The sequence below is a fragment of the Dendrobates tinctorius genome, unplaced genomic scaffold, assembly GCF_039654945.1.
Source record: "Dendrobates tinctorius isolate UK_male_01 unplaced genomic scaffold, ASM3965494v1 ptg000219l, whole genome shotgun sequence".
NCBI lineage: Eukaryota > Metazoa > Chordata > Amphibia > Anura > Dendrobatidae > Dendrobates > Dendrobates tinctorius.
In genome coordinates this window covers 2,706,006-2,718,339 of record NW_027361886.1, presented here as the reverse complement: position 1 = coordinate 2,718,339, position 12,334 = coordinate 2,706,006, and the positions used below count along the sequence as shown (strand labels likewise).

General features: G+C 45.7%; 1 protein-coding gene across 3 annotated transcripts in view; it reads right to left on the bottom strand.

Annotated features, from left to right (window-relative positions):
- Positions 1-12,334, bottom strand: part of ARMC6 (armadillo repeat containing 6) — a 72,228-nt gene that overhangs the window by 2,672 nt on the left and 57,222 nt on the right. For all 3 annotated transcript variants that reach the window (XM_073555110.1, XM_073555111.1, XM_073555112.1), the window contains exons 5-6: positions 8,703-8,848; positions 357-488 (exon numbers count right to left, since the gene is read on the bottom strand). In XM_073555110.1, coding sequence (XP_073411211.1) covers positions 357-488; positions 8,703-8,848 — 278 coding nt within the window. The remainder of the gene's footprint in view (positions 1-356; positions 489-8,702; positions 8,849-12,334) is intronic.

The following is a 12,334-nucleotide window of genomic DNA, read 5'->3' as shown; positions in this document are numbered from 1 at the left end:
GCCGTGCGCAGGCCGTCGCTGCGCTCATAAACGCTAGTGTGAAACTAGCCTTACACAGGCAAAGCTGCTGAGCTCCCTGATTGGCTGTGTGACAGCATTGCCCCAGCCAATAAAATGGGAAAAATTTTACATTCCACGTCAGAAGTCTTTTTTTTTTTATTATTTTCGACAGGGTAAAAAAAGGAGTGATTTGAAATTTATATTTTTTTTATTCAGTAAAGAGGTTTCATGTTTCAAGCACCTTTGCATTGTTCAACATGTTGGAGCAGAACATGCCAATCAAAAGGTGTTGCACTTAGATAAGACAGGCTAAACGTGCACCAGTCTGTATGTTTTGTTAAAGTAAAAAAAAATACCTGGGCATTGCAGATGTGTTGTGTCATTGCAAGAACAATCAAGTCTGTCCCCCCGGAGTTGACAATGGCATCTTTGACGTCATCATTCCCTGCAACGGCTCGGATGGCGCTTAGTACCTGTTTCACGAGCTCCTAACAAAATCATAGATGAAATTCATGACTACAGGTTACAAAAAAAAAACCTGCAGGATTAGTGATACTGCAAGATCAGCTCACATACAGCAGAATACTTTCAATTTCTGAACTCCATAAATGACTTAGTGTATCCAAGAGTTAGCAGGCACAGAAATAGAAATATATAAAAATTACTGGGATATACTCAACATTTCAGGGAAATGTTCAATGTGGCATTTCCTGTGAGATAGCTATACTAGCTGCATTACTTGAGCTCACTGTAACATGCACCATGCACTAACATTTGGGAAATTTGGAAGATCTCAAAGATTGTCCAGTCTTTCTCCATTTACTAGAAGCCAGGCTATTCATAGGATCTTAGAATGGTAGAGTTGTAAGAGACCTCCAGGATCATCGTGTCCAACCCCTGCCCAATGCAGGATTCACTAAACCATCTCAGACTGATGTCTGTCCAGCCTCTGAAGACTTCCATTGAATGAGATCTCACCACCTCTCCTGGCAGCCTGTTCCACTCATGGATCACCCTCATTTACAAAAAAGTTTTTTCTAATATCTAATTTGTATCTTCTCCCTTTCAGTTTAATTCCATTGCTTCTCGTGTTTCCTTGTGCAAATGAGAATGATGATCCCTCTACATGGTGACATCCCTTCAGATATTTGTAGACAGCTATTAAGGGTCCCGTTACACTAAACGATGCACCAGCGATCCCGACAACGATACAACCTTGTCAGGATCGCTGGTGAGCTCTCAAACAGGCAGACTCACCAGCAATCAGGACCAGCGAGGATACTGGTATCCAGGGTAAACAGCGGGTAACTAAGCGTCTTATATATATATGGTCTTATATATATATAAAAAATAAACTTTGGAAGTTTATGGCTGTCTCAAAACAATTCAGTGTGTATTTATTATAGGAGTTAACTTTTTCTGTGTTTACTTAGTGTCCTCCTAGTGGCAAGCAGCATAACACCTGTTATCTGTGTCCCCCCAATTAGTCGTAGGAGAAAATATGATTAGAATACATCTGTTATCGTAGTGAATATCATTACAGCTATTAGTCAACCATATTAGAGGTTTCTGGCTTTGCATGGTGACAGCAGATATCACATGTCTCAGACTACACCACAATCGGCAACACTGACCAAGATCAAGAACCAGCAAGTGGTTGAATTTACGTTTGGAATTTATGTATGTGTTTTAGTTGGGACAATTCTATCCACTATTATAGGTATCACCAATGTCCATATCTGAATAGGCTTGTCATAATGAATAACTATCATTTGGTGCAAGATCTGCACAAAGATCAGTGTGGAGATTATCGGCAGCAAGTCCACTACTGGTGAAACCACCAAGGTTACTTACCGGTAGCCGGTTTTTCAGGAACCCATGACAGCACACCTGAGAGAGGGATCCGCCCCCTCCAGGACAGGAACCTACTGAAATATAAGGGGCGGTACCTCTCCCCCGTTTCAGTTGGTTACAGAGTACGAGAGGACTTCCTGGTTAGTTACATATTTATCCAACATCACATCACAAATACACTCAACTATCGTGAACACCCATACGGTGAAAAAGGAGGGGGGGATGGGATATACGGGTGCTGTCATGGGTTCCGGAAAAACCGTCTACCGTTAAGTAACCTTGGTGGTTTTCCCTTCACCCATGACAGCATACCTGAGAGACTTTTGGTGACTTCGAAACACCTTAGGGAGGGACCACCACTTGCAGCAGCCTTCTACCAAAGGTCAAGTCAACTGAGGATAGGTTCAACCTATAGTGCCTAAACAAGGTTGATCGTGATGCCCAGGGAGCAGCCTTACAAATTTTGTGAATTGATAACAGCTTTATCTGCCCGGGAGGTTGCCATGGCTCTGGTGTAATGAGCCTTGATGCCATCAGGAATCGGAGTACCACTAGCCGAATATGCTATACCAAAGGCCTCCCTAATCCATCTAGCAATGGTCCCCTTTGACACTCCGTAACCCTTCTTTGCCCCCTGAAAGGCTACAAATAGGGACTGGGACCTCTTCCACTGGCTAGTCACAGACATATACTCTAGCAGGGCCTTCCTCACGTCCAGATTGTGGAATTTCCTTTCCCCTGGACTTTTTGGGTTTTCACAGAAAGAGGGAAGGACAATTTCCTGACTACGATGAAAATCTGACACTACCCTGGGTAGATACGCAGGGTCTGTTTTTAATACGATCCTATCCTGATATACTTGCTCATAAGGTGGATTTATAAAGCGGGCCTGCAAATCACTCACCGTAAGGGCTGATGTAAGGGCTACTAATTTAATTGTTTTCAGGGTAAGGTACTTTATAGTTAACTGCCGTATGGGTTCAAACGGTTCCCCTGTAAGGGCCTCTAACACTAAGTTTAGATCCCATGGAGAAATTTTCGGTGTTGGGATAGGTTTGGACCTATGGCAAGATTTTATGAACCTTGCTACCCATTTATTTGCTGCCATATTACGGTTCTATAGTGCTCCTAAGACCGATACCTGAACCTTAAGGGTATTCACAGCCAGTCCCAATTGCAACCCTGATTGTAGGAACTCTTAAGATGGACCAATCGGAGGTTTTTGGTCTAACGGTTTCCCTAAGAATTGTAGGAATTTACTCATGTTATGCCATAGATTCTTGTAGTTATGGGTTTCCTACTCCTTAGCAAGGTAGAAACTAGCCCCGGAGAGAAGCCTCTACTACTAAGAAGTGACCTCTCAAATTCCATGCCGCAAGATGGAACCCCTTCACTTACGCATGGAATATTGGACCCTGACTGAGAAGGTCCGGGATCTCTGGCAGGATCCATGGTTCTGATAGTGACATTATTCGCAACGGGGAAAACCAGGGCCTTTTTGGCCAGAATTGGGTAATCAGAATCACTCTCGCTTGCTCCCTTCTGACTTTCCTCACCACTACTGGTGAGAGTTACTGGAGGGAACGCATAGGCCATCTTGAAGTCCCAAGGAATTTGCAGGGAGCCTACCACAAATGGCCTCTCCCTTGGGTTTAACGAGCAAAACTTTTCCACTTGTTTGTTGCTCTAGTTGGCAAACAAATCTATTTCTGGTTTTCCCCACAGGTGTACTATCTGCTGAAAAATTCTGCGGTTTAAGGCTCATTCCCCCTGTCTTAGTTTGTTGCGGCTGAGGAGATCTGCCTCGATATTTTCCGCCCCTTTATGTGTAGTGCCGTCAGGGACGGAAGATGTTGTTCTGGTGTGAGAAAAAAAAATTGTTGGTTGCTTCCATTAGGGGGTATGATCTCGCCCCCCCGATGGTTGATGTATGCTACTGTGGCCCTGTTGTCTGACATAATATGGACGTTGCAACCCCGGAGAAGGGGACTAAAGTGTTCTAGGGACTTGCTCACCGCCCAAAGTTCTTTTAGGTTGCATGATGAGCCTCGCTCCTGAGGCGCCTAGGACCCCTGTATTGCCTGACCTCTTAGGTGTACCCCCCACCCTGAGGAACTTGCATCTGTCAGGATCACATTGCTTACTGGCATTTCCCAAGGTATCCCCGATGTCAAGTTTGTCCTGTTTGACCACCAACTGAGGGAGTCCCTGACTCCTAAGGAAAGCTCCACCTTTCCTTCTAAACGCCCTCTTAGCAGTTTTTGTGCTGACAGAATTTCCTACTGCAGATGTCGGCTGTGGAATTGTGCCCACCTGACTGCTGGGATACAGGACATCAGGGTCCCCAACAGGGACATTGCGTTTCTCAGGGTCATATGGGGTTGTTCTATAGCGGCTAAGGTCAGGTTCACTACCTTTTCTATCTTGTCCTTGGGTAGAAGACAGGCTTGTAGTTCCGAATCCAGGATAAACCCTAAGAAGGCCTGCCTCCTCAGCGGTTGCAATCTTGATTTTTGGGTATTTCTCATCCACCCCAATTCTTGAAGGGATTTGGTCACCTGTCCCAACTGCGTAGCATAATGGTCCACCAAGCCCCCCACTATCAGGAAGTCATCCAGATAGGGCACTATAACTGTGTTCTGGATTCGGAAGAAGGTTGTCATCTCCGCTATGAATGACTTTGGTGAACACCCTCGGGGCTATTGACAGTCCAAAGGCCCTGAATTGAAAATGCCTGAGATTGCCCTGGACGTGGATAGGGCCACCCTCAAATATTTTTGATAGCTTGGATGGATGGGAATGTGATAATAGGCATACTTTAAATCCACTACCACCATAAAACAGTTGTGATGTAGAAGTTTTATGGCTGTAGCCACTGACTCAGTTTTGAAGGTATGATTTTCCACCCATCGATTGAGTCCTCTGAGATTTATGATCGTCCTGAAAGAACCGTCTGTTTTTTTTTTTTTTATTAAGAAGAGGGGCAAGTAGAACCCTCTCCCCTTCTGTTCATTCGGGACTTCGGACAAGACCTGTTTGTCTACCAGACTCAAGATCTCTGGTTCTAGGGCCAATTGGTCTCCTATCCCCCTCCTGATGGGGGTTATTACAAAAGTTGATCTTGGCTTATGATAAAATTGTATCTTCAGGCCTCCCTTCACTATGTTTAGGATCCAGGTGTTGGAAGAGATGTTTTCCCAGGCCTGAGCAAAAAGTGACAGCCTCCCCCCCACTGGGATTCTGGAATCATTGCGGGAATTTCTTGGATGTAGAGGCAGGCCCGCCGAACATGAACCTGGAGTTCTTTTTCTCCTATCCTCCCATTTCCTCTTTTCTCCTGGAGGATGGCCTCTGCTAAATTTTCAAGTCCGAAAAGACGGCCTTCTCTGATCCGCTGGGAAAGCCTTTCTTCTTGTCACTCGCTTTCTCTAGAATGTCATCCAGATTCTTCCCGAACAGAAAGTGGCCATCACACGGCATAGAGCATAGCTTGACCTTGGACTGTAGATCACCTGGGCAGCCTTTAAGCCATAAAGTGCGTCTTGCGGCATTCGATAACCCAGCTGCTCTAGCTGTTAGCCTCATGGAATCAGATGTGTCTGCCAAAAAGCTGCCGCCCCATGTAATAGATACATATCAGACAGGATCTTCTCCCTCGGCACCTTCCTCAAGCTGCTGGAGCCAGATTATTAAGGAAAGTTCCAGTTATTGCAGGTTTTAATCCCCCCGCTGCAGCTACCCATGTATGTCTCAGGTAAGAGTCCGCTTTTTTATCCAATGGGTCCCTGAGTACCCGAGTCCTCTACTAAGGGCAACGCCGTATTTTTTGGACGACCTGGACACTGCCGCACCAATTTTTGTGACCTTGTGATCTCCGTATCCTTTTCCACTAAAGGATACCTCCTTTTACAGGAGGTGGTCAGGGCTCCTGACTTTTCCGGTTTCCTCCACTCTCTATTAAGGAGTGCTTGGACCTTGTCATTGACTGGGAAGGTTTGCTTTCTCCACTCCTGCAATCCCCCAAACATAACATCTTCCAGGGACTTAGCCATTTTTTCTTCCTTTAGGCCTATCGTTATGCTGATGGCTTTAAGGAGATCGTCCGTGTCTTCTATGGGAAAACATGGTTTACCTCCCGTATCACTATCTGAGGAGGAGGAAGAGGGGATTCAGCCTGCACTCGAGGAAGAGTGAGTGAGATGGAAAATCTTCAAACCTCTTCTTCCCTTTCTTTAAAGGGAATCTGTCACTTCATATGAGATGCGGCCACCGCTATCAGGGGCTTATCTACAGCATTCTGTAATGCTGTAGATAAGCCCCCGATGTAACCTGAAAGATAAGAAAAACTATTTAGATTATACTCACCCGGGGGGGGGGGGGGGGGGCAGTCCGGTCCGGCGCCACCCATCTTCTAGCGATGGCGTCCTCCTTACTTCTGCAGCGGCTCCTGCGAAGGCGTACTATATCTGCCCTACTGAGGGCAGAGCAGAGTACTGCAGTGCGCAGGCGCTGGGAAAGGTCAGAGAGGTCCAGCGCATGCGCAATGCAGTACTTTACTCTGCCCTCAATAGGGCAGATATTACAGAATGCTGTAGACAAGCCCCTGATGGCGGTGGCCGCATCTCATAGGGCAAAAATGAGGTGACAGATTGCCTTTAATAGGGTTTAAGGGAGCCCTCCACTTCCGACCCAATAGCCGACCTAAGGCTAACTGCAAAATTTGGGGTCTCCTCCGCAATGGTTCTCTGGATGCAGTTGGAACATAAGTCCTTCTGCCAATCCTTCACTAGGGGACTTTTACACAGGGCACAGACTCTGTTATTCTTCTTTGCCCCAGATTTCTTAGGCCTTTCCCTACAGATTCAAGCAGTCAATAGGGGCCTATTAATCACCTAGCTAACATTTCCGAAGATCACTCACCACCCGCTGATAAACCAAGGGTGCCGGACTTGGAGGCTGTGGAGGGACATGTAACATGTCTTCTCTGGACACAGAAGAGTCCCCAGACCTGTGGCTGGGATGACTGCTGCTTCTGGCACTTGACCAGCCATCACCTTTGAAATCCTGCTGTCGGTGAACCGTAGATTGTGCTGGAGGTAGTGGCGGTGGTGATAGCGACTGCCGCTGCTCTGACTCCATCTTTGCCGGAAACCCGATCCCTTGACGTCCGCCTTAAAATAGGCCGCCTCAATCCGGGTGAGATATGTCCCTCCCCCTGCGACCTCCGGCCGGACCGCTCGCTCCTTCATCCATAAAAGTCAGCCAGCATCGCACTGGGCGCCATGTTCCCGGCGCCTCTCTGACGTCAGAAGGGCGCGTTCCCATAATTCCTTGCGGCGCCCGGAAGTCGCCCCCTGGCCTCTCCTCCACGCTCTGAATCAGTGTGAGTTGGCTCAGGGGGCGCAAGGGGAGGGAGGCACGGCAGATTCCCATCAGGCCCCCTCCTAAAGTTGCCGCTCGCGCCAACACCAAGCCCAAGGGGGACCCTGTTGTGAATTCTCTTGATCTGACTTCTGAGTCGGGGCTCCCTCTGGTGGTTACTGCGGCTAGTGGAGCTGGCCGGGTTGACAGAAGTCTGCCACCTGACGACGATGATTGGAAGTCAGGGGTTAATGACTGTGAGGATATAAGTGAGCAGGCGTCCCTCAGATGCTGCTGGTGATTTGGTTTCTTCCTGTGCATTTTGAGGTTTGCTGTCTCCTGCCTGATCCTGCATTTTTCAGTTAAATTGTCCATTTGCTAATCCTTTGCATCTGATCTGGTTTTGCCTTTTTCTGCTTTGCTGTAAGGGTTCAGCGTGCTCCCTGCTGGGGCAGTGCTGGACCCCGCTCCATATGTTACAGCTTGTGTCAGTTTGTTCAGTCCCCTGTTATATTAGTCTCTTTTGCTTTGCTGCCAGTTCACGCCAGAATGCTGATATAGCCGGGGAGAGGTCGTGAGACCTCAGTGGTTTGTGTTCATCATATGTGTTGGATTTTTTAGGGTTTTTGCGTGATTGCAGACTGTGTCTTTCCTTTCCTATCTAGACAGTTTGGGCCCCATCATTTGCTCAGTCTATTTTCTGCCTGTGTTTGTGCCTCATCTTGTGTCTCACAGACCATATATGTTTGGGGCTATTTCTTTGGGGTTCTACTCCGGGGCAGTTTAGATTTCACCTTTCTTGCTTTAGGCTTAATTAGTTCTCCGGCTGTGCCGAGGCATCTAGGGCATCGTAGGTACGCCCCACGGCTACTGCTAGTTGTGTTGTTAGGATTGGGGGTTTGCAATCCGCTAAGTTACCAACCTTTCTGGTTTCCTGGTGACCTAGCCTATTCCTGCCATCCTCCTCGGTGACTTATTCATAACAGGACCCGTGGACTGCGCTTCCGGATGCCCAACGCTACAGGCATGAACCCTGTTCTTCCCGCGCCGGGACGGACCCAGGATCTTTTCCTTCTCCTATGACAGGCACCGCTGCCGTCAGTACGGGATTCCTATCCAGGACAAGAATCCAACTGAAGCGGGGGAGAGGTACCGCCCCTTATATTTCAGTAGCTTCCTGTCCTGAAAGGGCAGATCCCTCTCTCAGGTGTGCTGTCATGGGTGAAGGGAAAAATACCCTAAGTCTGAAGGAATTGGGGTTTTGCAGCAGCTTATGTCCCTGCACAACACAGGATTGAGCAGTTTGAAATTCAACATGCCCACTACTTCTTGAGTGCCCACCATACACATTTGGTTGTAAGCAGATTATCAGATGTTTATGAACAACTTAAGCAGATTTACATGTGAAACAATATGTAACATGGCTCTGAATTCAAATAACATACTCTGTCTATGTAAGCACATTACATAACAGAAGTGGTTATTACCTGTTGATCGATGCAGTCAGCTAACAAAGCAAGCATGAAGTTCAGCCCACCCAGGTCGACCACATCTTGGCAGAACTCATTACGCACACAAAGTCGGGCAACAGTAGAACATAGTTCACTTAAGACCATGCTGTTATCTGTGAAGCCTAGAATACAAAATTACCATATACTGAAACCACAACTAACACGTGTTTAGCTATGGGTAAGACATAGACATTAGATATACGAAAAATAGGACAAATCAGCCTTGGGTCTAAAGCCGGCAAAAAATACTATATATGAGCATGGCATATTAGATCCTCAAAGGAACAAGCAATTATAGGAAATACATTATAACTTCACCATTTAGATATCTCATGGACATGAGAATTTGGGCTTCACCTGCTACTCTATAATACATGTATATACCTGATACAGTAATGAGCAAGTGAGAATAATAATGAATAAGATGATAATGAAGTAGGGATAAAAGTTGTCCAGAGAATCCATCTATGCACACGAAGAAGTGTTTCCTTGGATTATACCATAGCATGTCTGAGGTCTTCTCTATTTTGATTTTCTAATGTTCTTCTTCTCTAACCTTAATCAAAATATCCAAAAGCACAGCATCATTATGTGCAGTTGTGCAGAAAAGTTTACATACCCCGGCAAAGTTTTTGCCTTCTTGGTGTTTTTTCAGAGAATTTGAATAACACCAAAACTTTTTCTCCACTCATGGTTAGTGGTTGGGTGAAGCCATTTATTGTCAAACTACTGTGTTTTCTTTTTTAAGTCATAATGACAACCCAAAACATCCAAATGACCCTGATCAAAAAAGTTCACATACCCCTTTACTTAATATCGTGCATTGCTCCAGCTAACATCAATAACAGACTGAATTCTTTTGTGGTAGTTGCGGACGAGGTTCTTTTATTTTCTCAGATGGTAAAGCTGCCCACTCTTTTTGGCAAAAAGCCTCCAGCTCCTGTAAATTCCTGAACTGCACACTTGAGATCTCCCCAGAGTAGCTCAATGATATTGAGGTCAGGAGACGGAGATGGCCACTCCAGAACCTTCACTAAGTTCTACTGTAGCCAATAAAAGGTAGACTTGGCCTTGTGTTTTGGATCGTTGTCATGTTGGAACGTCCAAGTATGTCCCATACACAGCTTTGATGATTGCAAATTTGCCTCCAGTATTTGCTGATAACGTGCAGCATTCATCTTTCCTTCAACTTTGACCAAGTTTCCTGTGCCTTTGTAGCTCATACAGCCCCAAAACATCAGTGACCCACCTCCGTGCTTACAGTAGGAATGGTGTTCCTTTCATCATAGGCCTTGTTGACCTCTCTCCAAATGCAACGTTTACGGTTGTGGACAAAAAGTTCAATTTTGGTCTCATAATTAAATTACCTTGTTTCAGAAGTTTTGAGGCTTGTCTCTGTGCTGTTTTACGAGATACTTTGTGGCATTTTCGCAGGGATGGCTTTCTTCTGGCGACTCGACCATGCAGTCCATTTTTCTTCAAGTGCCTCCTTATTGTGCATCTTGAAACAGACACACCACTAGTTTTCAGAGAGTCCAGTATTTCAGCTGATGTTATTTGTAGGCTTTTCTTTGCATCCCGAACAATTTTCCTGGCAGCTGTGGACGAAACCTCTGTTGGTCTACCTGACCGTGATTGTGTTTTTGCAGAGCCCCCTGATTTTCCATTTGTTAATCACAGTTTGAACGCTTCTGACTGGCATTATCAATTCCTTGGATATCTTTTTTGTATGCCTTTACTGTTTTATACAGTTCAACTACCTTTTCCCGTAGATCTGTTGACAATTATTTTGCTTTCCCCATGACTCACAATCCAGAAATGTCAGTGGCTGGATGAAAGATGCAAGAATCTGTCTGGAACCCAGAAACCCAGCTTTTATGCACACACACTGATTACAAGCAAACAGGTCACAGGTGAGGATGTTACCTTTAGCAGCCATTCAAACCCATTTGTGTCAACTTCTGTGCATGTTATCAGGCCAAAATCACCAGGGTATGTGAACTTTTGATCAGGGTCATTTGGATGTTTTGGGTTGTCATTATGATTTTAAAAGAAAACACTGCACTTTGACAATAAATGGCTTCACCCAACAACTAACTATGAGTGGAGAAAAAGGTTTGGAGTTATCATTCATATTCTCTTAAAAAAGGCCAAGAAACCAAAAATTTTGCCGGGGTATGTAAACTTTTGAGCACAACTTTACATAAAATATGACCCACAGTGTGCCACTCCAGATCTCTGCATGGACGTGGTATAAGGTTCATTCAGTACATACCTAAATACAGATAATGAGACATATGTAGTCAAGACAAAGTTATTATGGAAATTGTTCCTATGCTGACTAGTGCTGTGGAGTCGAGTCAGATTCAGTGTCCATTTTGGTGGAGTAGGTATATAATGGTGTGACTCCAAAAATCTATAATAAATTGGGTAAAGTAGAACAATGCAGTATGTGAGTTCTGGTCCTGATCTAAGGACCTGGGCTTTTAGGAGAGATGAATCTGTGCTGCACTTTATGTATATGCTCAAAAGTGACCAGCGCTGTGAAGTCGGAAGTCAGGGAAATTGAGGTGCTGTGGTTTGGCTTACAGACTTCACAGCCCTGATGCTGACTAGAAATATAAACAAACCAAAGTGCAATACCATACAAAGTGAGTGATCATATGTATGAACAGTGACCCAACACCTAAACTCACATTCTAGCACAGAACCGAAAAAGGTACAGGGCAGTTAAATACCTGTAAAGGGATGTGGAGCTCACTCAAGATGCGACACACGTTTTCACGAATAGCCTTCTTCTGGGAGTGATATCACACAGACATGGGCAGATTTTTAGGTTGTAGCATAACCAAACATATGTGCACACACCAGATCTTTAGTCATTCATACAGACTAATCTAGAATCTAGGTGGAGCAACTACATGCTGATTCGAGAGGATTATCCTACATACTGCCCACCTATGGCCTGATCTAACAAGTGTAATTCTAATTATCCACTATAATATGCACACCCCAGCAGAATCAACCAAAGAGGTCTGCCAGGGGGTGTACCCTCTTCTAGATCCATTGTTGGCGTGCGTCGCACCCACCACTGAAGAGGGGCGCATCCCGAGACCGTGTCAAGGGAGGTGGTCCGGTCACGGGACCCGAAGTCAATGCCCACATAGAACACGTGGGCATGAGTCTGAACGCCATCCCAATAGATACCCCTGGGACACATGCAACCCGAGCGGCAGGGTGCATGCACAGGGTCGACGGCGAGGGCAAGTATTCAGTAGGAAAGTGAACAGGAAACTTCTCCGTTATGATTGGGTCACCGAGGAGAGCAAGCCCAAGCTAAGCCACAGAAAACCAGAGAGGTTGGTAACTAAGCATATTGCAGACCTCTGATCCTATCCACACAACTAGCAGTAGCCGTGGAGCGTACCTATGATGATCCTAGACGCCTCGGCACAGCCGGAGAGCTAACTAAGCCTAAAGCAAGAAAGGGGAAATCTAAACTGCCCCAGAGCAGACCCCAAAGGAATAGATAGCCCCCAAACATATATTGTCGGTGAGACAAGGTGAAAACACAAACGCAGGCAGAGAAATAGACTGAGCAAACGATG